Source organism: Haliotis rufescens, unplaced genomic scaffold (genome assembly GCF_023055435.1).
Source record: "Haliotis rufescens isolate VD_foot unplaced genomic scaffold, xgHalRufe1.0.p SCAF_21, whole genome shotgun sequence".
In the NCBI taxonomy this organism is placed as follows: Eukaryota; Metazoa; Mollusca; class Gastropoda; order Lepetellida; family Haliotidae; genus Haliotis; species Haliotis rufescens.
In genome coordinates this window covers 5,251,934-5,279,433 of record NW_025963902.1, presented here as the reverse complement: position 1 = coordinate 5,279,433, position 27,500 = coordinate 5,251,934, and the positions used below count along the sequence as shown (strand labels likewise).

At 42.5% G+C, this 27,500-nt stretch overlaps 1 protein-coding gene across 1 annotated transcript; it reads left to right on the top strand.

Moving 5' to 3' along the window:
* Positions 1–6,988: 6,988 nt before the first annotated feature.
* Positions 6,989–26,550, top strand: LOC125382907 (acetylcholinesterase-like). Its single transcript, XM_048401152.1, has 8 exons — positions 6,989–7,162; positions 9,074–9,128; positions 10,084–10,251; positions 17,432–17,610; positions 18,596–18,752; positions 20,476–21,290; positions 22,436–22,539; positions 24,308–26,550. Exons 1-8 carry the CDS (start codon positions 7,097–7,099, stop codon positions 24,525–24,527), a joined length of 1,764 nt encoding a protein of 587 aa, XP_048257109.1. The 5' UTR covers positions 6,989–7,096; the 3' UTR covers positions 24,528–26,550.
* The last annotated feature ends 950 nt before the right edge of the window (positions 26,551–27,500 follow it).

Below are 27,500 nucleotides of genomic sequence, written 5' to 3'. Positions count from 1 at the left end.
GAGAGAAAGAAATAGAGAGAGAGAAAGAGAGAGGGGAGGGAGGAAACGAGAGAGGAGGCAGACACGGAGAGAAAGAAAAAGAAAGACAGAAAGAGAGAGAGAGAAAGAGAGAGGGGCAGACACGAGAGAAAGAAATAGAGAGAAAGAGAGAGGGGCAGACACGGAGAGAAAGAAATAGAAGGACAGAAAGAGAGAGAGAGAGAAAGAGAGAGGGGCAGACACGGGGAGAAAGAGAGAGAGAGAAAGAGAGAGGGGCAGACACGGAGAGAAAGAAATAGAGAGAGAGAAAGAAATAGAGACAGAAAGAGAGGGGGAGGGAGGAAACGAGAGAGGGGCAGACACGGAGAGAAAGAAATAGAGAGAGAGAAAGAGAGAGGGGCAGACACGGAGAGAAAGAAATAGAAAGACAGAAAGAGAGAGCGACAGCGACAGAGAGAAAGAGACAGGAGGGAGGAAGCGAGAAAGAGAGGGAGAGAAATAGAGAGAGAGAGAAAGAGAGAGCGAGAAAGAGAGAGAGAGAGAGAGAAAGAGAGAGAGAGAAAGAGAGAGGGGAGGGAGGAAACGAGAGAGGGGCAGACACGGAGAGATAGAAATAGAAAGACAGAAAGAGAGAGAGAGAGCGACAGCGACAGAGAGAAAGAGAGACAGGAGGGAGGAAGCGAGAAAGAGAGAGAGAGAGTATTAATTCTAATATTGTTTATATAAAATGAACAGTTCTGTTAAAGCAATGCTGATAAAATTGATTAGTGTTTCTGGTAGTACGTACGGCAAATAGCTGAAGATTACAAATAGCAGGTGTAGGTTTTTTTCATGAAAATACTTTAGTTTATAACGACCGAGGAGAATATAATTAAAACATGAATGCATAATGCATAAAACATCGCATGAAGGCCGAGGCTTATACATAAAATATGCTCATCATCAAAACTGATAGGTTTACGGGATTAGACAATATGCCCGTTGATGTATAGAAACCTTCTTATCCTATTAACAACATCAGTTGATAGGATGCCACGTCATACGTGGCTATCACTTTACCATATTTGCAAATAGAGTTACTTCCCTTTGTCAGCGGAGATCGCCCTCAATGGAACAGCCCTCTGACAATGTATATTTAGCAACGAATTGATTAAGGTATTTTCAATATGAAAGTCAGTAGCTGATACAGATGTTTAATCAAAAATATGCATTCATTCGCTCAGAATGTATTATAATATGAAAACAAACGGGAAATATTTCTAAATTTGTTTCATCTTTCTGAAAATAGATTTAATAAATATTTTGATTTGGTGTAATTATAAACTGATATGGAAATTCAATACAAGAGAAGTGTGGTTCTGAATTAATAACCAGAGTGACACCAACCTGTACCAGGATGATTATCTCTGACAGAACGTCTTTTATAAACATCGTATGAAAGGTCTGACATTGCTGTTGTGGCTTGTATTATCAAAAGGATATAATAGACAATTTCAGTTCTCTAATATGGTATCTTCTAACCACTTCACAGACGCGCCCAGTGTCACAATTTCACATTCTTTTCATTCAGAGAAAGAAAGATGGCTTAAATTATAGCTTGTTTCATGTTATGTGTACGACCTTAAGTCAAATATACATTTTGTCAAATTTATTATGTATCTCTTGTATGTTTTCGGTGATGGTTTGCGGTGGGGTAGCCAAGTGGTTGAAGTGTTCGCTCGTCACGCCAAAGGCTCGGTTCGATTCCCCACATGGTACAATGTGCGTGCCTCCCGCAGTGACATTGCCGGAATATTGCTAAAAGTTGCGTAAAACCTCACTGACTGACTGACTGACTGACTGACTCACTCACTGACTCACTGACTCACTCACTCACTCACTCACTCACTCACTCACCCATTGTATGGTACTCGTGTGTTTTTTACACATAGACAACATGTTTACAGCCCATCTCACCTTAAAGCAAACGATAAAAAATATTTAGGTGAGGTGAAATTGAGTTTAACGTCGCGTTTAAACACATTTTAAAGAAATTGACACTGCATGTGTTTCCATTCATTTACCCATAATCCCCCATGGACTTTTCACTCAGAATTACGGAGCACGGGCCTTGATGCACTAACACAGAGGTGTTCGCCAGGTGTGTATATTATATAGGTTCTACAACCAACTACAGTCCGTTTCGCTCCAAATTAAAACGATAAATTGCAAAAGAATACAAAATCCGGAACAGTCTATTTAATGTCAATACGGTACACGGCAACGAATACCCTGTACCCAACAATACCTGTTTTTTGTTATTTTCATTCCCCTCACTGGAAAAAAAAGTCGTTTAAGAAACTATCATGTTGTTATGTGTACAAGTTGACATTTTGAACGGAGGGGGCACAACGATAGGAGGAACAGCGCAACACGTACTGCACGTGCTACACAAGGGTGCAGGAAACGCCAGCATAAAGAGGGGTCGTCTGTCCGTGTGATTGGACAGATTCTGGTTCTATAATGCCCTTATAACAATCGACGATGGAACGTTATAAGTTGTCCATCGGCCACTCGAGTACATGGGTTGGTGAGTCGGTGTTATTATCCCGGTCACTGGATCAGTGTGCACTCCATTTTTCATTCTCATCTCCCTTAGGAGTATATGCCATTATACGAATATAAAATCATTACTTGTTCCTCAAAAATATGTATCTGAACCTCAGGATAGAACTTTGAGAAGATGTTTGTGTAAATTACGTATATCATTACATAATTGTAGTGTTAATAATCTCAGAAAGAAAAATGTACAAGATAAAGAAAGTAGTTTATGCCGTTTTTGTAATGAAGGCTATGTTGAGGATGAGTTTCATGTACTTCTCATTTGTAAATATTATCAGCTTCTTAGAAATAGATACCTCCCTATGATTTCAACTATGTACAAAGATGAACAATTGATGAAAAATTTGTTGAACTCCCGCAATGCGAATACAATATCATCTCTGTCAATATTCCTGAAGAAGATTTTTGAAATTAGACGTTAATATTATATGTAAACTTATTATTACCTACACGTGACTGTACAATGTTGATACATAAAAAAAACCCCACTTCTGTACTATAGGTCATATGGCCTAAAATATTGAATAAACTTCTGTCTGTCTGTCTGTCTGTATAAAACCCAAGCTGCCTTGTCAGGTTAGGTGCTAGAAGGCTAACAGTCACATTACCATCTAATCCTACCGGGTACCCACTATATTGCTGGGTGAACAGAGGCATGTTTCGATGAAGGTCATTGCCCGAGGAGACACCCCAAGTGCCATTGTGTTTGGGGCAGGACCAGAATACGAGAAACTCTCAGGAGTCAAGCTGCCAAAGACTCTCCCCGACCGATGTGCCCAGAAGTTGTTTTCTCCTCCTTCTCCCCCTTAACACAACAAAATACACAACTACAACGTATTGGGATACGGTACGGTGCACTGGCTGACCGCAGTTTATTCTTCAACACATATCCACATTATCATCAACATCGTCCGCACCACGAAACATCACCAGCATCATGACCATCAACCAACCGTAATTTACATGAATATAAATTCGATGCTTCATAATTCCCCCGTATACATATACACGGGCATCGACGCCTTATCACGTATTCAATTTCCAAATTTGACGCATCAGTGACAAAAATGATGTCCGATGCAATTCCTTATTTTAACCATATGTTCCTGTGTGTTTTTTTCAGGTGGATAATTGACTTGCCTTTGCATGTGTTTGTGACGGGTGTCACCAGTGGGGCAGGGTACGCTCATCTTATCGCGAATTCCTGGTATCATCACTATTTGATAGTGAGTCATAAACACAAGCTTATGATATAGTCGGAATTGTACAATCGACTATGTATTTCTATTGGATGTGGAAAGGGTTGTGTTGCTTTATCAACTTCACCTGATTTGTAACGGTGCTATAACGTGCCAGTCCCCTCCTGTATGTGGCTGTGGGGGTTGACTGCAGGGGTCAGTATACTGTTGTAATACACTGCCTGGCAAAAGAAAGTATACACTTGAATACTGGATATGATCCCAAAATTTGAAACGTCGTCGAACGTCTGAAATCAGTCGCTGAAACACTGCAGACTTAAGTGTAATACCTGTATCAAATACATCACCATCGAATAACTATTTCTTGTTTGTTTTATGTTTAGCCAAAATCATACACGGATGTATTCCTTCTTTTGCCGGCAGTGTAGTCAAAACACTATTGCAATAATAGTACGAGGAATACATTTTCTTTCAATGATGTAACAAATATAATTCGACATTATTCAACATAAGATGTTTGGGAATTTAGGAATAAACTTAGTATTGTCTAAAATATATATATGAACATGGTGCGAATTGATACTTACATGTCTGGAAAAGAAAGGCTAATTTCCGACGGTGGGGTAGCCTAGTGGTTAAAGCGTTCGCTCGTCACGTCGAAGACCCGGGTTTGATTCCCGACATGGGTACAATGTGTGAAGCCCATTTTAGGTGTCCCCCGTCGTGATATTGCTGGAATGTTGCTGAAAGCGGCTTAACACTACACTTACCCACTTACTTATTTCGGACACAAATGGGTGTAAAATGTAACGCTTGGCGGTTATTCTTTCGTTTCATGAGCTCTATGGCAGTGCAAGTCGGCACCGATGTTCATTGTTGATGTTTTAGGTGGTCGTCGATGCTGGCAAACCTAGAATCATAATTAGGGCGAATTCGAACCCAAGATCATAGGTTTTTCTGGCACGACAAGAATTCGAGCAGGAACTGGGAAAGAGCGGGCGCTAACAACAGGCGCCAATAAGCTGCCCCAGCTTTTATTTAAAAATACTTTAACTATACATACAAAACGTCAGCGCCAGGGATTAACCAGTGTCGATTATCCATCGAAACAGACTCCACAGGGCGTAAAAGGCAAAATAGTTGGGGAAATGATATAAATGGATCCCTGGAACCAGTGATGAGTGAGTGAGTGAGTATGGTTTTACGCCGCTTCTAGCAATATTCCAGCAATATCACGGCGGGGGACACCAGAAATGGGCTTCACACTTTGCACCCATGTCGGGAATCGAACCCGGGTCTTCGGCGTGACGAGCGAACGCTTTATCCACTAGGCTACCCGACCGCCCAGGAACCTGTGATGACACCAGGTGTTCACGACAAGGGTAAGCACGTCTGCCCTACCGGAAACACTGCCACCCACACGCTTTCCATAAAAAAGTAAGTGTTTGTTTGTTTCCTGACGCCTCGCAGCAGTACACCCACCATGCGACGGCGGCCTGTAAACAAACCAGACAATCAAGTGATCGACCACAAGCTCCAGTGACACGGTAGCGCATTTACTGATTTTGGGGGTCCTGTGTTACCCTTTTACCTTGATATTTTACTTATGTCACATTATTTACCATGAATATTTGTTTTTTAAAGCTAAAACAGATAAATACTTAATCACTTACTAGCAGAATCGATCAGTCAACATTACCAATCTATGTATGAAATTATCAGTCAATTTAAATTTGTAAAGTGGCTGGGTGAATTAAGCAATTTGCAAATTTGACTTTATATAAATTGACTTTACATACAGACAATTTAATGGCCCCAATTGCTTTCCGTATTATTGGTTCTCCTGCCAGGGCAGATTTAGTCGCCTCCCGCGGCGAGCTCTCTGTCATCAAGCACCGGTGAGTAATTTATTCCCTATCATCCCACTTTGACCACAATGACAGATGAGACAATATTAAGTACTATCAACACATTAGGATAAATGTCACACTCATTGCATTGTCACAACTCGACCGGTGATGGCGGGCTGGGTGCAATCACCATTGCGGAGTATTATAATGGCGACCGGAAGTAGCGTACCCGGGACCCGGATCTTGCTGAACTGTTTATAATTTTGAGATTGTATAAGCTGAAAGCTTTAATCACCTGAACACAAACATTGCATTTATGAGACTAAACCACCCGTACAAAGTGTACTGGTAAACACAACGTTTAATGGTAGTGAGTGAGTTGGGTTTAACAGTATTCCAGTTATATCGCGGCGTGTCAGCTTAATGGGGGAGGAAAGCCCGAAGTGATGGAGGTCTCAGACGTTTACCACTTCGGTGAAACCCACGAGCACGGGTATGGTACTGACAAACCTAGAAACATATTTGGGGCGAACCGGGATTCGAACCCTCAAACATGGGTTTCTTGCGCGCCCAAGGGACGCAACTCTGCACAGCGAATCGCGGCACCGTAGACGACTGGGCCACCCGTGCCCCGTTTTATGGAAGACATGTGGAGGACATTTCCAAAACATGACGCATCAGTGACAAAACTGATGGCCGAAGCAATTCCCTATTTTGAGTGTTTTGTAGGTGAATAATTGATTTGCCTTTGCATGTGTTTGTGACGAGTGCCACTGGTGGGGCAGGATATGCTCACCTTTTCACGAACAGATGGTATCATCACTCTTTGATAGTGTTTCACAAACAGACGCTTATGATATAGTCGTAATCGTACAATTGACTACGCTTTTAGCAGAGATTTCTTAAGGTTATGAAAAGTGTATTGTCGCTTATATTTTGTCCATTGCGTAGCGTGGTTGTCATGGCCCAAATCCGATTATTTACAGGCCGCCAGGGCACAGCTGGAATATATTGCGTGCTTATTGCGGCGTAAACCAACATTCTCTCAGTCGGCCTGTAACTGTATCCAACTGTTCCCATGAACGGCCTGCAGGTAGATCGCTGCACACAGGAATGTGTACGATGCACTGTTGAAAGACTCACCAGGCCTGTAATATACTTAACACACGTTTAGAAAAAGGAGAACGCATTATGCATTGGATGACACACTTACAGTCTGCACGTCAGTCCCGCCGGATGTAATCTCCGAAAACTCGCACACCATAATGCAGATAGTTTGCATATTTGACAGTTGGAAAACATCGGCATTTTTCGGCACGTCGGCGTCGTTACCAAGGATTGCAATACTACGGGATCAACCGATCAGTTCTGAATGCTCATCTCGGCAGCCTGCATTTGGCATGACATTACGGTGAACTATCCAGTCCTGACCTTTGACCTACTTGATGGAAATGGGAATCGAGGAAGATGTCAAAGTGCACTCCGCCAGTGAACAGCCTCGCGATGTGGAGAGGGATGGCCATTCTACCCCACGTGAGTACAACACGTAGACAGCGCCGCACACAAGTGTGCAAGCATGAATGATAGAACTATCCACGTTTAAGTCACGTTGAACACCTATTACGTGTCTTTTTAACTAATTATTACACTAGTTTCTCTCGTGTACAGCTGACGTGAACCAAACATGTTCGAGGTCTGCATGTTCGTACATATACAATCTTTAATGGCATGGGCGCTACCAAACAGCCACGGTATTTTGTGCCAATCACATCCGTCGACAGCTATTTTGTTGAAAAGAAAAGTTAGATAATAGTCCTCCCGCCTCAGAGCTGTGGAGTAAACCGTATATCGTAATATGGGAAGACATGACTATATATGTCATCCCGTGGCGGTATTCACAAAGCTTCTTAAAATTTTCTTAAGCCTTAACAATTCTTAAATCCCCAAAGAAATCTCAGTTTCCCAAACAACCAACTTAATTTTTTAACCTTTAGGTAATTTCTTTAAATCATATTCACATAGCTTCTTAGTGACTAAATTCTTTGTTTAAGTTTAGGTAGCTCATGATCGTAATTTAGTCCTTGTTAATGTTAGTCTAACTTCGCCCCAAGTGGCCAGGAAAGTAAATATTGCTAATAGCTGCGTAAGCCATACGAAATATTTCTGTTTAATAAATTATACCCACGTTCCATTCCTCACTACTATACAATATGTCAGGCCCAATTTCCGTGTCAACTGAATGTGGTAGGGGAATATCCCAACGGGAAGCAAGTCGTTAACCGCTCTCATAATTGGTGCGTACTTCGGATTCGAATGGAAGACCATCGGATCCTGGCACGTTGAAGGGACACAACTCATATATGATTGTTGTGCACAGGACTGTTTGGACACCCATAGTCTCTGTTAGAGACTTTATGTAATGCATGTCAATTTTGTTATAAAAGAAATGTGCTCTTTAAATACACAAGGCAGTATTATATATCTCTAAACAAACAAATCTATTCCCTTCCCAGTTTCATCTTCCTGGGGCAAGGGATTTAACTGACTATAAAGGTCCAGTTTCCAACCTTGCCGAGCTAGGCTGGAATTATGGAGTTATCTTTTAACTGGACTAACGAGTCTATGCATAGTCCAATCAAAATCGCGTAACGGAATCGACATCCGGTTCGTCAACTGCCGTGCAGATTTTGGTCGATTGGAGGATTTGTAAAACATGTGTAGCATAAACATGCCGTCAACTGAAATTTTCCAAATGTTTTCATGATTTTAATCAAGGTGATTTGATGCACTTCGCAAAGTTTTATTAAGACCCGTTTTATTAAAATATAGATCGTGATTATCGATCAGATCCTCTTCACTTGGCGCCTCCATTTTTGTAAACACATGCAAGTGATATGAGAGGTGGAATCTGATTGGTCAATAAGAGGGACATAGAAGGGACCTAACTCGTAATAGCCACTGGTAGCGCTACGATCGAGCCCTGAAATTCCAGCCTAGTTCGGCAAGGGTGGAAACTGGACTTTAACAGTCAGTTAACGCCCTTGCCTCGGGAAGATGAGCCAGTATAAGAGGAACAAAGTTTGCCTCAGAAAAATATCCTTGTATTCCCTTGAAAAATCTATAATCTGGTCAAAATGGACCTGGTGTCTAATGGACTGTGACAGTCGCCAGAGCTGAGGCAGGGTATGTTAGATAACCTGATTTTCTGCGATTTTATAGGAATTGTGTACACTGGGTCAGTTGTGTGCGACTAACGCTTAGTCTCTGTTGACAGAAACAAACAATTCCATTTAAATTGAAAAGGAGCCCCAGTGTAATTGTAGACTGAGAACCTGAAATTGTGGAAAATCTAGACTTGCTAAGGGTTGGGGAAAGGGAAATACTATTACCGTGAGGCCCAACAGGTGGGTCCCGACATGTTCTATATGTCTCTTGGCTTTCCAGGTCACCGTCGTCATCGTCGCATGGCTCAGCGTCGGCGTCATTTCTGCCGTACACGGTAAGTAGCAAGCTAATCATTTGAAATCTCTGCAGAAAGCAGAGTCCAGTGTACAAGTCCAACTAAATCATGAGGATGTGTTTATGAATCACTATCAAATAGTGATGATATCAGGTGTGAGCTTATCCTCCGGTGGCACCGGTCACAAACACATGCAATGGCAAGTCAATTGTTCACCCGAAAAATAACGGGGACATACCGGGTTAGAATTGGTCCCCAGCAACCTGTGCTGGTCGACCAAATGAATCGGGTGGTCAGGCTCGTGACTTGGTTGATAGCGTATCATCTTACTCCGACGGTGTTGATTGTTGCTCATAATATCAATCACTGGATTGTCTGATTATTTACTCGATTATTTACAGGTTGCCGTCATATGGCTTGAGTATGCTTTAAAGAACAAGCAAACAAACAATTCTTAATTGAGGATACTCTAGCATATATACATTTATAAAATGCATTATTATTATTAGTAGTAGTATGAGTATTAGTAGTAGTTGTAGTAGTATTAGAAGAAGTAATAGTAGTGGTAGTAGCAGTGTCGTTGTTGTAAGTAATATAGTTATCATCATTAGTATTAGAAGTAGTAGTAGTTTGTTTGTTTGTTTGTTGTTTAACGTCGCACTCAGCAATATTCCAGCTATGTGACGGCGGTCTGTAAATAATCAAGCATAATCGACTTCACGGCAAGCTTGATTCACTGAAGACCTATTCCAACCCGGATATTCACGGGTGTGATAACGGTGTTAGAACCTACACCGAAACGTCGCTCTTAATTGTAATAAAGAAGTTGTTCATCCATAAATTCTTATCCTTACGTAGTAGCAGCAGCAGCAGCAGCAGTAGTAGTAGTAGTAGTAGTAGTAGTAGTAGTAGTAGTAGTAGTAGTAGTAGTAGTAGTATCATTATTATTATTATTATCATTATTATTATTATTATTATTATTATTTCTTTCAAGGATCTGAAGATGGCCCCTTGGTCGGATTGAAGCAAGGCAAGTACCGGGGCAACTATGTGACGTCGACGAAAGGCGAGTATGTGGCCGAATACCTGGGAATCCCCTACGCCAAGCCACCGACCGGAGACCTGCGACTGGCCAACCCTCAACCCCTCACTCCACACCCAGGTAAGTGATGTAGCATACACCAGACCAACCCCTCACTCCACGCCCAGGTGAGTGATACACCATACACCAGACCAACCCCTCACGCCACACCCAGGTGAGTGATATACCATACACCAGACCAACCCCTCACTCCACACCCAGGTGAGTGATATACCATACACCAGACCAACCCCTCACTCCACACCCAGGTAAGTGATATACCATACACCAGACCGACCCCTCACTCCACACCCAGGTGAGTGATATACCATACACCAGACCGACCCCTCACTCCACACCCAGGTGAGTGATACACCATACACCAGACCAACCCCTCACTCCACACCCAGGTGAGTGATACACCATACACCAGACCGACCCCTCACTCCACACCCAGGTGAGTGATACACCATACACCAGACCAACCCCTCACTCCACACCCAGGTGAGTGATACACCATACACCAGACCAACCCCTCACTCCACACCCAGGTGAGTGATGTAGCATACACCAGACCAACCCCTCACTCCACACCCAGGTGAGTGATACACCATACACCAGACCAACCCCTCACGCCACACCCAGGTGAGTGATATACCATACACCAGACCAACCCCTCACTCCACACCCAGGTGAGTGATGTAGCATACACCAGACCAACCCCTCACTCCACACCCAGGTGAGTGATACACCATACACCAGACCAACCCCTCACTCCACACCCAGGTGAGTGATATACCATACACCAGACCAACCCCTCACTCCACACCCAGGTGAGTGATATACCATACACCAGACCAACCCCTCACTCCACACCCAGGTGAGTGATATACCATACACCAGACCAACCCCTCACTCCACACCCAGGTAAGTGATGTAGCATACACCAGACCAACCCCTCACTCCACACCCAGGTGAGTGGTGTAGCATACACCAGACCGACCCCTCACTCCACACCCAGGTGAGTGATACACCATACACCAGACCGACCCCTCACTCCACACCCAGGTGAGTGATACACCATACACCAGACCAACCCCTCACTCCACACCCAGGTGAGTGATACACCATACACCAGACCAACCCCTCACTCCACACCCAGGTGAGTGATATACCATACACCAGACCAACCCCTCACTCCACACCCAGGTGAGTGATATACCATACACCAGACCAACCCCTCACTCCACACCCAGGTGAGTGATATACCATACACCAGACCAACCCCTCACTCCACACCCAGGTAAGTGATGTAGCATACACCAGACCAACCCCTCACTCCACACCCAGGTGAGTGATATACCATACACCAGACCGACCCCTCACTCCACACCCAGGTGAGTGATACACCATACACCAGACCGACCCCTCACTCCACACCCAGGTGAGTGATACACCATACACCAGACCAACCCCTCACTCCACACCCAGGTGAGTGATACACCATACACCAGACCAACCCCTCACTCCACACCCAGGTGAGTGATATACCATACACCAGACCAACCCCTCACTCCACACCCAGGTAAGTGATGTAGCATACACCAGACCAACCCCTCACTCCACACCCAGGTGAGTGATACACCATACACCAGACCAACCCCTCACTCCACACCCAGGTGAGTGATATACCATACACTAAGCCAGGGGTTGTTATGGCGCTTACTACACAGTGGTGCACTCCACACCCAGGTGAGTGATATACCATACACTAAGCCAGGGGTTGTTATGGCGCTTACTACATAGTGGTGCACTCCACACCCAGGTGAGTGATATACCATACACTAAGCCAGGGGTTGTTGTGGCGCTTACTACATAGTGGTGCACTCCACACCCAGGTGAGTGATACACCATACACTAAGCCAGGGGTTGTTATGGCGCTTACTACATAGTGGTGCACTCCACACCCAGGTGAGTGATACACCATACACTAAGCCAGGGGTTGTTATGGCGCTTACTACATAGTGGTGCACTCCACACCCAGGTGAGTGATATACCATACACTAAGCCAGGGGTTGTTATGGCGCTTACTACATAGTGGTGCACTCCACACCCAGGTGAGTGATACACCATACACTAAGCCAGGGGTTGTTATGGCGCTTACTACATAATGGTGCACTCCACAACCAGGTAAGTGATGCACCATACACTAAGCCAGGGGTCGTTATTGGGCTAACTACATAATGGCCGGCTGGTGGGCTGGCGTAGTGATACTGCCAGTCTGTCATACAGACCTTGAAACAAATATATCCAATACAGCCAATGCAAGTCTATAATGTTTGGCAAGTCTAGATTACTGCAGTATATGAAAATGAAGAAAGTCTCTTGGCTCCTTTTCATTATATTTTATAACTATAATTTAACAACTGTTTTTGTAAAATATGTTCATTTCAGAGACTAGATGTTAGTCTATGATACTGCACATATTCACTAACTTGCTTAGCCGTGTAAAGCAATCTAGCAGCCCATTCTAAAATTCTGTCCAAGTCATTTTTTGAGATTACCAGCAGCTATATCCGCATCTCCTTTGATCCCATACAGAGATGCATCATCAAACAAAAGTCTAATAGTACTTATCCTTCTTCAACGATATTTTGATATAAACAATAAACAATAATGGTCCCAAGACCTAGCCCTGTGGTACACCTGCCAAGACTTAATGAAGATCTGAGCTGTAAAAGCTTTGTGGCTTGTGAGTTACTTGTGTAGTGTCGTGTTATATAACAGGTAACTCTGTATGTCACGTGACTCACAACTAGTTAAGTTAGTCACTGGGATCAGCGTGGGGTTGGCGTGAAAGGTTTATTTCCGGTCCGACCTTGTATTGTTTTGACCTTTCCAACAGTCACGCTGGGTACAATACGTCATTGTGATCAATCGGCATTGTTCCGGATACCGAACGCTTGTTTGATGTTCCTAATGTGACAGGGAGACACGGGTGGCCAAGTGGCCTTAATTTGCTTTGTAGAGTTGGGTCCCTATAGCGTGTCATGATTCGGCGATCTTTGGTTCGAATCCCAGATTCACCACAATTATGACTCTGAGCTTGCCCTTTCTTGTTTTCTTCACGAAGTCATTTAACTGACACGCCCTGATATAACTAAAATACTGTTCAAAGCTGACATGCCCTGATATAACTGAAATACTGTTCAAAGCTAACACGCCCTGATATAACAGAATGTTCAAAGCTGACACGCCCTGATATAACTGAATGTTCAAAGCTGACACGCCCTGATATAACTGAAATACTGTTCAAAGCTGAAATGCTCTGATATAACTGAAATACTGTTCAAAGCTGACATGCCCTGATGTAACTAAAATACTGTTCAAAGCTGACATGCCCTGATATAACTAAAATACTGTTCAAAGCTAACACGCCCTGATATAACTGAAATACTGTTGAAAGCTGACACGCCCTGATATAACAGAATGTCCAAAGCTGACACGCCCTGATATAACTGAAATACTGTTCAAAGCTGAAATGCCCTGATATAACTGAAAAACTGTTCAAAGCTGACATGCCCTGATGTAACTAAAATACTGTTTAAAGCTGACATGTCCTGATATAACTAAAATACTGCTCAAAGCTGACATGCCCTGATATAACTGAAATACTGTTCAAAGCTGACAAGTCCTGATGTAACTGAAATACTGTTCAAAGCTGACATGCCCTGATATAACTGAAATAATGTTCAAAGCTGACATGCCCTGATATAACTGAAATACTGTTAAAAGCTGACATGCCCTGATATAACTAAAATACCGTTCAAAGCTGACAAGTCCTGATGTAACTGAAATACTGTTCAAAGCTGACATGCCCTGATATAACTAAAATACTCTTCAAAGCTGAAATGTCCCGATATAACTAAAATACTCTTCAAAGCTGACATGCCCTGATATAATTAAAATACTGTTCAAAGCTGACAAGTCCTGATGTAACTGAAATACTGTTCAAAGCTGACATGCCCTGATATAACTGAAATACTGTTAAAAGCTGACATGCCCTGATATAACTAAAATACTCTTCAAAGCTGACAAGTCCTGATGTAACTGAAATACTGTTTAAAGCTGAAATGCCCTGATATAACTAAAATACTCTTCAAAGCTGACATGTCCTGATATAACTAAAATACTGTTCAAAGCTGACATGTCCTGATATAACTAAAATACTCTTCAAAGCTGACATGTCCTGATATAACTAAAATACTCTTCAAAGCTGACATGTCCTGATATAACTAAAATACTGTTCAAAGCTGACAAGTCCTGATGTAACTGAAATACGGTTCAAAGCTGACATGCCCTAATATAACTAAAATACTGTTCAAAGCTGACATGCCCTGATATAACTAAAATACTGTTCAAAGCTGACAACTCCTGATGTAACTGAAATACTGTTCAAAGCTGACATGCCCTATTATAACTAAAATACTGTTCAAAGCTGACAAGTCCTGATGTAACTGAAATACTGTTTAAAGCTGAAATGCCCTGATATAACTAAAATACTCTTCAAAGCTGACATGTCCTGATATAACTAAAATACTGTTCAAAGCTGACATGTCCTGATATAACTAAAATACTCTTCAAAGCTGACATGTCCTGATATAACTAAAATACGGTTCAAAGCTGACATGCCCTATTATAACTAAAATACTGTTCAAAGCTGACAAGTCCTGATGTAACTGAAATACGGTTCAAAGCTGACATGCCCTAATATAACTAAAATACTGTTCAAAGCTGACATGCCCTGATATAACTAAAATACTCTTCAAAGCTGACAAGTCCTGATGTAACTGAAATACTGTTTAAAGCTGAAATGCCCTGATATAACTGAAATACTCTTCAAAGCTGACAAGTCCTGATGTAACTGAAATACGGTTCAAAGCTGACATGCCCTAATATAACTTAAATACTCTTCAAAGCTGACAAGTCCTGATGTAACTGAAATACTCTTCAAAGCTGACATGTCCTGATATAACTGAAATACTGTTCAAAGCTGACAAGTCCTGATGTAACTGAAATACGGTTCAAAGCTGACATGCCCTAATATAACTAAAATACTGTTCAAAGCTGACATGCCCTGATGTAACTGAAATACTCTTCAAAGCTGACATGTCCTGATATAACTGAAATACTGTTCAAAGCTGACAAGTCCTGATGTAACTGAAATACGGTTCAAAGCTGACATGCCCTAATATAACTAAAATACTGTTCAAAGCTGACAAGTCCTGATGTAACTGAAATACGGTTCAAAGCTGACATGCCCTAATATAACTAAAATACTGTTCAAAGCTGACATGCCCTGATGTAACTGAAATACTCTTCAAAGCTGACACGCCCTGATATAACTAAAATACTCTTCAAAGCTGACATGTCCTGATAAAACTAAAATACTGTTCAAAGCTGACATGCCCTGATATAACTAAAATACTCTTCAAAGCTGACATGTCCAGATAAAACTAAAATACTGTTCAAAGCTGACATGCCCTGATATAACTACAATACTGTTCAAAGCTGACATGCCCTGATATAACTAAAATACTGTTCAAAGCTGACACGCCCTGATATAACTAAAATACTGTTCAAAGCTGACATGCCCTGAGATAACTGAAATACTATTCAAAGCTGACATGCCCTGATATATCTAAAGTACTGTTCAAAGCTGACATGCCCTGATATAACTAAAATACCGTTTCAAAGCTGACACGCCCTGATATAACTGAAATACTGTTCAAAGCTGACACGCCCTGATATAACTGAAATACTGTTCAAATCGGACACGCCCTGATTTAACTGAAATACTGTTCAAAGCTGACACTCCCGGATATAACCGTCTTCCCGAGGCAAGGGAGTTAACTGACTGTAAAAGTCAATTTTCCACCCTTGCCGAACCTGGCTGGACTTTCTGAGCTCGACCGTAGTGCCATCTGAGGCCATTACGAGTGATGTCCCTCCTATTGACCAATCAGATTCCACATCTCATATTACCATTAAGACGAACTGATCGATAATCAAGATCCTCATTGTAATAAAAATGGGTATTATCTTGTGAAGTGCATCAATTCACTTGAGCACCTTGATTAAAAGCATGAAAAGATTAGGAAAATATCTGTCGACGCCCTGTTGACGGTACACGTGCTCTGCAAATCCTGCAATCGACCATGTTGTTTATGAACCGGGTGTCGATTTGATTGTACTATGCAAAGACTCGTTAGTCCATCCATCATATAACTCCAAAATTCCAGCCTAGTTCGACAAGGGAGGAAACAGGACTTTTATAGTCGGTTTGCACCCTTGCCTCGGGAAGATGTGATATAACAGAAATACTGTTCAAAGCTGACAAGACTGATATAACTGAATCGTTGCAGACAAGCCTGAGGCGATAGTGAATAATTTGACATAACCTTGTTTCAATATTTAAATCCCTGTGTATCCAATTATCGCCCCTTCCATGTAGCAAGTTCTTAAATTTTGTAACGGTCTCTGTCACCGTTAGTTTTTCTGGTAGCATATTCCATCCTTTTGTTTTTGCTGGTTTAAATGAATCTGCATCTGAATTTGTGCTTTACGAAACTGAAGTATGTATAGCTGTTTGATTGGCATTCTAGAAGTCTGTGAGTAATAGAAAACGTACAACTTTATGGATAACGACTTCTTGTTTATTGCATATAGCGACGTTTCGATGTAGATTCTTACACCGCTATGAAGCTGGAGTCGGTGTAACGGTGTAATAATCTACATGGAAACATCGCTAAATGCAATAAACAAGAAGTCGTTATCCATAAAGTTGTTCTTACTTGTATTAGGTATATGCCTCCAAAGATATTCAGGTGGCGCTCTTTGAAAGGGTGTGCTCCATTGTATCTCAAAAGTTGTGAACTGTAGAGTCTGACACTCAAGGCTGGAGCTGCTTGAATACTCCTCGACATGAAGGGAAAGTTGACTATTAAAAAGTTGAAGTCACCCTCTTGTCTTGTGGAGAGCGTTTTGTCACTCTGAATCTTTATGCATAAATCTAATCTACGAAACCGATGAGGCGGTCTCACTGGACTCTTTTATTTTCAGTTCAGTTGGGTAAATCAGTGGAAGGGAATCGGCTGTTTGATCATTATTGAACGATGTCATATCATCGATACACCTGAAGCTTAAGTTAACAGTGGGCTGTTTTGACATCACTTGATGACCTCTGTAATTCTGCCTACAGAGGATTTGTACCGCGCCAAGACGTACGGTGCGGCCTGCCCTCAAGTGATCGACACAGTGTTCGGCAACTTCACGGGCTCGACGATGTGGAACCCCCCGGGTGGGGTGATGAGCGAGGACTGCCTCTATCTCAATGTGTGGGTGCCACAGAAGAACTCGGGCCAGAGCAAGACCGTCATGGTGAGTCCTGGACCCAAACGGCGGTCTTAAGTATTCGAGTCCGGACTGGACAATCCATTGATTGACGTCATGAGGATCTATCCACGAGATGGGATACGATGACATGACATGACATCCAGTTTGACTCATGTAGTCGCCTCTTACAAGCACAGGTGGCACAGTAGTGTATGGTTCCTGGGTTCCATTCCACAGAGCGATCGTAGCGTTACGACAGTCGTAAGTCTATGCTATAGCACGGGTGTAACGGTAAATCTTGCGCCACAATCGCTTTGTGGAGCGGACTTCAGAACTGAACAGAGTTGCACTCATCAGGGATAACAATTTGATGATGATAATTTGGGCGAGGGAAGTACCTTTTCGCAGACACGTTCGTTGGACAAGATGAGCTGAAGGTACTTTGAAAAGAAAGCGTTCGGCCCTCTCTTCAGAGAAAAAAACCTGTCATGGTTTGAAGCAGTGCCAGAAAAACTCCCTTATTACTAATAAATTGAGACCCCCACAATTCATGAAAGTTCACGATTTACAGGGCACGGGTGACCAATTCGACCGAGGCGCCACACTTTGCAGCATATGGTTGCCTCCCTTGAAGTTATGTCAGGATCCGCTGGTCGTTGGTTCACATACCAGACTTGTCCTGATTATGTTTTGGCACTCTATAGTGAGTGAGTGAGTGATCTTGGTTTAACGCCGCTTTAAACTATAAACAGGAGGAAAAATTCTTTAGACATTTACCACTTTGGTGAAACCCAAGAGCACGGGTATGGTGCCGACAAACCTATAAATGTAATCGGGGTGGGCCGGGAGTCGAACCCACAATCATAGGTTTCTGGCGTGCCCAAGGGGCGCAACTCTGCACAGCGACTGGACACCCGCTATGCAATTCAATAACCAGGCGTCACTTTTGACTATTCTCTCATGCACAGTAAATTGACACCCCATACAAAGCGGAGTTAAACATCAAAACGATGTTCCCCTTTTCTCCCAGGTGTGGATCTACGGCGGCGGCTTCTTCAGCGGCACCGCCAGTTTATGGCTCTACAACGGCAAGACAATGGCAGCTTCCAATGACGTCATCGTAGTGTCCTTCAACTACCGCTTGGGGGCGCTGGGCTTCCTGAGTTCCGGTGATGACCGAATCCCAGGTACGAATTAACCAGCTACCAACGCTCTTAGCGGGCTTTCGTATTTCTTTCATTTATTTGTGGAAAGTATAAAGTTCATTTGCCTTTGAGGGTTATTTGAATTTGCAAATTTAAACATTTTAACGGTTTATTTATTGTCATGAAACGTATCGGACATGATCAGATAAGAACTAGCTTTACTCTTTGTTGCTCCAAGTTTGCATGGTTATGTACAGAACATATCCCTACGCGGATTTACACAGTGTGCACGCCAGTTTTAACGTCGATACCTCCATAAAGTTACGTTTCGATTCCCAGATTGCAACAATATCTTAACACAGAAATCTGTACATAAACCACCTTAGTATGAAACCAGCAAACTACCAACAAGTGGTACACAATCAACAAATGTCTTACAAAAAATCACCAAGTTTGCAAATCAGTACAAATGACTGCACAGCAATGACAATGGCAGTACACAATAGAGTGGTAATACAATATCCTATTACATTATGATAATATGATGACAGTAGTCAGTATCAAATACAGAAATTACTGTGGTGTTAGCTGAAGTCAGTGATACACAATATATACTCATCCAGCAGCGACAGTGGTCAAACTTCCGAGATGGAATCGGGGATCATGAGCGATCCTCACATGAAAGCTGGTCCCGATGTGATAAAAATGAGAGATACGTAAACACGCTTCCGTCTCCTTATATACAACCCAGCTAGCCACTGGAAAGTTCCACTCGGTGCCCTCACCAGTCCAGTGGCACCAGAACATTACAGAGGTTTCCATAACATGCTATCACCATCCGCGGTATACCGGACCGGAAGTTTACACATCACACTAGCATCTAAATATAGTAACTTCCTGACGACTGCTTACGTTAAATTGTCCAAGCACAATGCAATGAGCGTCTACCGAATCTCAACAGGAACAATGTAACACGGTTACAATCATTGTTAAAAAATACACTGTCATATAACAATAAGCAAACAATATTGAAGTAAATTCAAGACATGACAGCATCGCACACTCCTCAATATGTTAATGCAAAATAAATAAACTGCAAGTGACTCAAGTCATTGGATTGGCTAACCAAGCAATGCTTTAGCCAATTTGTTAGGCCACGCCCCAAACCTGATTTCAGTCTCCTTATTTGCTGATAACTGAGTGGGCGGGGCTTGATTTGCATTATTGCACGGAGCGATGTCACTGAGTTCGTATCGTCGTCTACAGCCTTTTTGTTAATACTTAAAAAAAGCATTGTGTGATGTTATTATTGTTGACTATAATACCCATATATAGTTAGGCGTTTATGAAGGTATATGCACCCGACACTGTATGCATTCCAGGTTTTACGTTTATACCTCCATAAGCCAACAAACAAACAAACAATTATTACGCCCGTTGTTAGGTGACGTAAGGGATAGGGAAAGGTGACGTCACGTTCACTGGTGACGTCATCTGTTTTGTTCTATGACGTTTCCATATTTGTTAAAGTGGGTCAGTGAAATTCGTGTTGATTGCACTAAATGTTTCAAAACCGATATTTATTTTATTTGATAACAAATTCTATCCATTTTAGCTATGATAACGGTAACGCTATTTTTCAGGGCATTGTCATTTTCAGAAGCCGTCGGGCAGTTAATGGAAGACCTCGGCCTTCTTCAAATGATAATCTCCTGAAAAATAGCGTTACCCTTATAACATTCTTAAACCTCTTTCCTTATTCAAGGTAATTTCGGTCTGATGGATCAGGTGCTTGCTCTGAAATGGATAAAAGACAACATCAAGACGTTCGGGGGCGACCCAAACCAGGTGACCCTAGTTGGGGAGAGTGCGGGTGCGGTCAGTGTCACCTACCATCTCCTGTCACCCCTGAGTAGTGGACTATTCCAGCGGGCTATTATACAGAGCCACGCTGGTGACGCTCTTGTATTCAATGATCGAGAACTAGCTCGAGGCAGTGCGGTTACATTTTTCGATAGATTAAAATGCAAAGACAATGCTGAAATATTAGAATGTTTGCGAAAAGAACGCTTTGACACTTTCGTAAAAGAGCAATGGATGCCAGGTGGTATTTGCCCTCATAAACCCACAATATCACCTTTCATGCCACAACTACCGGAAGTTCTCCTTCGTGAACGAGGCTTCAAAAAGAAGGCTGTGTTGATCGGCTCAAACAAAAACGAAGCGACCTATTTCATGATTTACCGTCTGAAATCTGTATCCATTAATGATCCTGTTAGCGGACAAACACAACAGAACATAAAAGAAGCCATTAGGCTTTTCAATCCCGATTTGGACGAGGCTCAATGTGAGCGCGTCTTCAACTACTACACAGACAACATCGACGAATACGACCTCGTCGGCAACCGTAACGCCATCGATGCCCTGATGGGTGATCGCTACTTCACCTGCCCTGCTGTAAACGTGGCGGAAAGCAACGTCGCTGTTGGTGGCGAGACCTTCTACTACTACTACAACCACCGTGCGTCTAACGAAGTATGGCCTGCCTGGATGGGAGTGATGCATGCTGCTGAGATTCAGGTGAGCAGGTCAATTTCTTTTTCCCCAGAACAGTCTGAAGTATAATTATTTTGGGGAAGCATTTTCGGGGACAATCTATTTTTCTCGATATACCCCACCTCCGAATACACGAATGTCAGGGACTGACTTTTTGATATTCGTGGGACAGCGGTCAATTTCTTTTTTCCCCAACAGTCTGAAGCATAATTATTTTTTTCAAGCATTTTCGGGGAAAATCTATTTTTCTCGATAATCCCTACCCCCGAATATACGAATGTCAGGGACCAACCTTTTGAAATTCGTGGGACAGCCGTCAATTTCATTTTCCCCCAACAGTCTGAAGCATAATTATTTTTTTCAAGCATTTTCGTTGAAAAGCTTATTTTTTTATAACCCCAACACCCGAATATCTGATATGCCTTTGACGTTTAGAAGCTACAGCGGAGATAAGAAATTCTAACGCGAGTGTTTTTGGAATGGTAAATATCCTGTATAAGGAACGGACATTGTATTTAGAGTGCATTGGCGAGCGAAATACATATTGTTATTCCATAATGGAGAAATCAAGAGGCACGTGTTGATTGCGGAATTAACAATAGACAGCTGCCATTTTGAATTAAGACTAAACATTCATTCAGCTACATCTGCAAAACCAGATGGGCCCACTTGCACAAAGCGATCTTAGCGCTAAGATGATCGTAACTCCCATACTTTAACATAGGCTTACGATAGTCTTAGCGCTAAGGTCGCTTTGTGCAAGTGGGCCCTGATATTTTTTTCCAGGTGAAACCAAAAGGCTAAATATATTTGTTGAAAACCTTGCAACGATGTATTTTGGAGTTTATATTTTCTTTATCTGAACAGTCTGAAGCATTATTCATTTTTATGTTGTATTATTTCGGTATTTGGTATCGGAAAATCGTCTCCACAAAGTATATGCTACGATGCAAAGGCAAGCCTTTTGGACGCAAAGAGCATACCTATGAAAATCCATGTTTAACATTGTTTGGTCAGTAAAGAATAAGCGATAGTTTGGTCGATGGTGAAACGGAATAAATACTGGAACCATTAGGCAGAGGCATCCTTGTTCTTACAGCTGGTTACATTTTGTTAACTCTGTACCATGACTGTGTTGGCTGTATTTGGAGTTTTTCTGTTTCCGACAGTTTGTATTTGGAGTGCCGTTGAACAACACCCTGGGATACACAGCTGAGGAGAAGAGATTCTCCCAGAGAATGATGTCCTACTGGACCAACTTTGCCAAGTCAGGGTAGGTATATCAGCTTTCAGGGTAGGTATATCAGCTTTCAGGGTAGGTATATCAGCTTTCAGGGTAGGTATATAATTGGACATTTATATTGTGCATATTTTCACACCACACACAGGCATGCTCAAATCGCTATTAGTATCCCAGTCAATAGATCAGTGTGCACTCAACAATCATTATCAGCTCCCTAGGGAGTATCCAACCAAAGCTGCCTGTGAGGCGCAAGAAGAACAACCCCCTTGCCATCTCATCCTGTATCAGCTTATTGGAAGGGATATCAGCGTTCTACGTAGGTATATCAGATTTCAATTTATGTACCAGGTCTATGAGTGTTTAGGGAGGTATGTAACCATAGCAAGTTATATCAGCATTCAGGGTAGGTATATCAGTGTTCGGGCTAGGTATATCAACGTCGAGGGTATGTATCAGCAATTGGTGTAGGTATATCAGCTTTCAGTGTAGGTATATCAGCTTTCAGGGTAGAATCTCAAAGTTCAATTTATGTAGGAATATCAGTGTTCAGTGTAGGTATATCAGCTTTCAGGGTAGGTATATCAGTGTTTGGGGAGGATATATCAGTGTTTGGGGAGGATATATCAGCGTTTGGGGTAGGATTATAAGTGTTCAGGGAAGGTTTATCGATATTCAGGGTAGGTATGAAAATATGCAGGGTAGGTATATCAGTATTCGGGGTAGGTGTGTCAGTGTTTCGCAGTAGGTATAACAATATTCAGGGTAGGTACCTTGGTATTCGGGGTAGGTGTATCAGTGTTCACAGTAGGTATAACAATATTCAGGGTAGGTACCTCGGTCTTCGGGGTAGGTGTATCAGTGTTCGCAGTAGGTATAACAATATTCAGGGTAGGTACCTTGGTATTCGGGGTAGGTGTATCAGTGTTCGCAGTAGGTATAACAATATTCAGGGTAGGTATCTTGGTCTTCGGGGTAGGTGTATCAGTGTTCGCAGTAGGTATAACAATATTCGGGGTAGGTATCTTTGTATTCGGGGTAGGTGTATCAGTGTTCGCAGTAGGTATAACAATATTCAGGGTAGGTATCTTGGTCTTCGGGGTAGGTGTATCAGTCTTTGCAGTAGTTATAACAATATTCAGGGTAGGTACCTTGGTCTTCGGGGTAGGTGAATCAGCGTTCACAGTAGGTATAAGAATATTCAGGGTAGGTACCTTGGTATTCTGGGTAGGTGTATCAGTGTTCGCAGTAGGTATAACAATATTCGGGGTAGGTATCTTTGTATTCGGGGTAGGTGTATCAGTGTTCGCAGTAGGTATAAGAATATTCAGGGTAGGTACCGTGGTATTCAGTGTAGGTGTGTCAGTGTTCGCAGTAGGTATAACAATATTCGGGGTAGGTACCTTGGTATTCGGGGTAGGTGAATTTGTGTTCGCAGTAGGTATAACAATATTCAGGGTAGGTACCTTGGTATTCGGTGGAGGTGTATCAGTGTTCACAGTAGGTATAACAATACTCAGGGTAGGTACCTTGGTATTCGGGGTAGGTGAATCAGTGTTCACAGTAGGTATAAGAATATTCAGGGTAGGTACCTTGGTATTCGGGGTAGGTGTATCAGTGTTCGCAGTAGGTATAACAGTATTCAGGATAGTAATCGCGATATTCGTGGTAGGTGTAACAATGTTCAGGGTAAGTACGTCGGTATTAGGGATAGGGGCGTCATCGTTCGGGTTAGGTTTATCAGTGATCGGATTGTCAGAAATGTAATCTATAATTTTTTCCGTGACCTGTGTCGTTCCAGAAACCCAAACGGTCACGGTAACAGCCCCTGGCCAAAGTATACGTCCAGCAAGAGAGAGTTCCTGGAACTAGTTCTGCGAGAGAAGAAGCATGACGGAGGTCACAGGTCTGAGCAGTGCCGGTTCTGGAGCAGCTTGCTCAACTCGAGCAACAGAAGCCATGTCAGCATCACCAATGTCGCAGTGCTAGTGGTAGTCGCCATCTTCGGGGTGACGCTGTAGGGTTGTCACGTGGTGTAACCTGTCACGTGGTGCAGGGTTATCACGTGATGTACACCTATCACATGGTGTAGGGTTATCACGTGGGGTGCAGGCTAAAAAGGCACCTCAGCAAAACGTCACTGATTTATATGTTTTCCTTGGACGGGGACACGGTCTGTTATCCGCAGAAACATTATTGTAATGTCCGCTGCCGGCAGAAAAGGGGGATATATATGAAATATCTATAAAATTAATATTTATCATCAAAAACTGGTTTTGGATGATAAATTGGAATAGAGGCTAATGTTCTAATGTTAACTTGTTGTAACATTTCACAATTTCTTGTTTTTGCAAGTTACCATGTGAGTTTAATTTCATGTATTTCGGTGACAAGTTTAAAAAAAATAAGGTGCAGTTTTCGCCAGGCAACAGTAGCCGTTTTCGCTTGAGGCGTGGTGACGTTTTCGCCAATCGAAGCCGTATTCGCTCAGTGAGGTTTTGCCGAGGTGCCGTTTTAGCTATAACCAATCACGTGATATTCACCTGTCACGTGGTGTGGGGTTATCACGTGATGTACACCTATCACGTGGTGTAGGGTTATCACGTGACGAACATGTCATGGCATGCAAGTTTGGCCGTACTTCGTTCGCGAGCATGTTCATATCCACAGCATGACGACTTGTCAAGAAGAAGAAAATGGCGGCCTTGCGACGGATCATTGTCACAGATTACGTTTTCCTCATGCATCAGCCCTACGCACTAAAACATTGAGAACAACATTTAGGGATGCATTATATCTATAGCATAATCTCGTTCAAATCAGATATTTTACTGGACATATAGCTCTCTGGATGAAGACATGAGGACCTCCCCATAAAAGGTCGCGTCAGGTGAACCCTCATCGAACTTTGACCTCCCAATCTAAATTAAGTATGTGTCGGTTCCTGAGCCAATCAGATGTCAGCTTTCAAAAATGATTCGATTTCACTTCCTGACTTATTCGGAAAATTCGATTCTTGCAAGAAAACCCTCGATGGTGAACCTCATTTTAATGAGATCCACATTGTAGCGGCTATTGGAATCATATTTCTTGTATTTTGATATGATTTGTGTAATCATCTTTCAGCATGAATGTTATGACACACAGTAAGCACCAATGGCGAAGCTCGACATAGTTACGTTTTTGTCTCGCGACAGAGCAAGGACAAGCGGAACATGTTCCTGATACCCTCAACAGCTCGCCAAAATACGGCACTCCCGGAGATGATGAGAGACAATAGACTGACTGATCATGGGTACCTAATTATCAAAGTATGTAGACCTGTAATACAGTAAACTACGTTTATAACGAACACGCTTATAACGAACTGACAGATATAACAACCTTATTTTTTGGGCCGGACATTTGCTGTATATATGCATATAACGAACTGCGGTAATAACGAACTAAAATTAGTGGCCCCTTTGATTTCGTTATAACCGTAGTTTACTGTATTCAAATGTAGGTGCTGAAATCAACACCAATACAAGTACTAGCATATTATACTTTCACACTATTTTTGCACGTTTTTAAATTTCTGTTTTGCGATTTCATATCAAATATGCTCACCCAGTGATTTTAAAAGAATTCAGTTTTGGTTAAAACAAGAGTAATAAATTCAACAGTTCGTCTTTCTTCGCTTCCATATTGACCTTTGAATATTTGTTTTTGCTACTAACATGACCGGAAATTGTATCGTATATTATTGTTGATTTCGGAAATCGTAAACAACTAGTACAAAAACAACTCATGTATGTGCATTGATTGTGTGGTAGAGTGCAGTGCATCCAGTGCCTGACTGTGGGTCTTCATCTTTGGAGAGTTCCAGTAGTGTATGGTAGCAACTAGCTATGTAAGAGACAATCACTTATAGTCCTTTTAGTGGAGAAACACCTTTAGATTTTTTAAAAATATGATGCATAGTTTTGTCTCCAAACAAACCATGTAGCCCGTATTTATTTGTATTTTCATACCTATTTTTTCTTAATAAATATGTCACACGTATTGTTTTCTTCTTTGTGGCCTTAACACCTTATCTATTGCCATGTTGTTCAGAAGTGTGATCTGATGTGGAACAACAATCAAGGGAGATAAATTACGATATGGAGAGTTACGTCCCTTTGTGTTGGGTTTGTTCGATTGAAGAAACTTGTTCAACAGGTCGTTGGTCAAGACGTTCTACCACACCGGTGAACCTGACGGACACGGGTAGTTCTCACAAGCCAAGGATCATAATCAGGGAGAATTGGGGTGCCATCAGCAGATCCTGGTACAACTAGCTCACGGGAGTCGCGTCTCTCTTGAGAGAACTTGGCTACCGATACTCCCACCAAAGTTGCCGAGGTGACCAAAAGTAAACTTTAACGAGTGGCGTCATAACTTATATAACGCGTGTGCTTATACTGAGTGAGTTGGGTTTAACGCCGCTTTTAACAGTATTCCAGTTATATCGCGGCGTGTCAGTTTAATGTGGGATGAAAGCCCACCGGGATTCGAACCCACAATCATAGGTTTCTTGCGTGCCCAAGGGACGCAACTCGCACAGCGAATCGCGGCGCCTTAGACGACTTGGCCACCCGTGCCCCCGCGTGTGCATATACTGGGGCTGGGATGGGTAACTTGGGTACTCGGGTCGGGCGGGTACTGAGAAGGACCCGGGTACCAATAGGACTACCTGGACCCATGGTTAGTCATGTGATATATTGTTTTCCAGGAGTACGGTCAAACTATTCCCAACGTACATGTTGTACCTATCTATTGATACCTACAGCGGGTACCCGGGTGGGGTCGGGTGATAGGAGGGTGGATACCAGGGTAGTAAATTTGGACTCGTCCCAGTCCTAGCTTGTACTGACCAGAACAGAACAGGAAAACATTTTTGTTTGTCTTAGACCAGTCCGTGGACCCACGTCACAATATTACATGATTTTTCAATCAGATATCTGGTTTGAACA

What these genes read in the sequence shown, in the direction of transcription:
- LOC125382907 (XM_048401152.1), top strand. Translation starts at nt 7,097, where the DNA reads ATGTCAAAGTGCACTCCGCCAGTGAACAGCCTCGCGATGTGGAGAGGG. An exon ending in GGATGGCCATTCTACCCCAC is followed by an intron (nt 7,163 to 9,073) that starts GTGAGTACAACA and finishes TTGGCTTTCCAG; the next exon opens with GTCACCGTCGTCATCGTCGC. An exon ending in ACCAACTTTGCCAAGTCAGG is followed by an intron (nt 22,540 to 24,307) that starts GTAGGTATATCA and finishes GTGTCGTTCCAG; the next exon opens with AAACCCAAACGGTCACGGTA.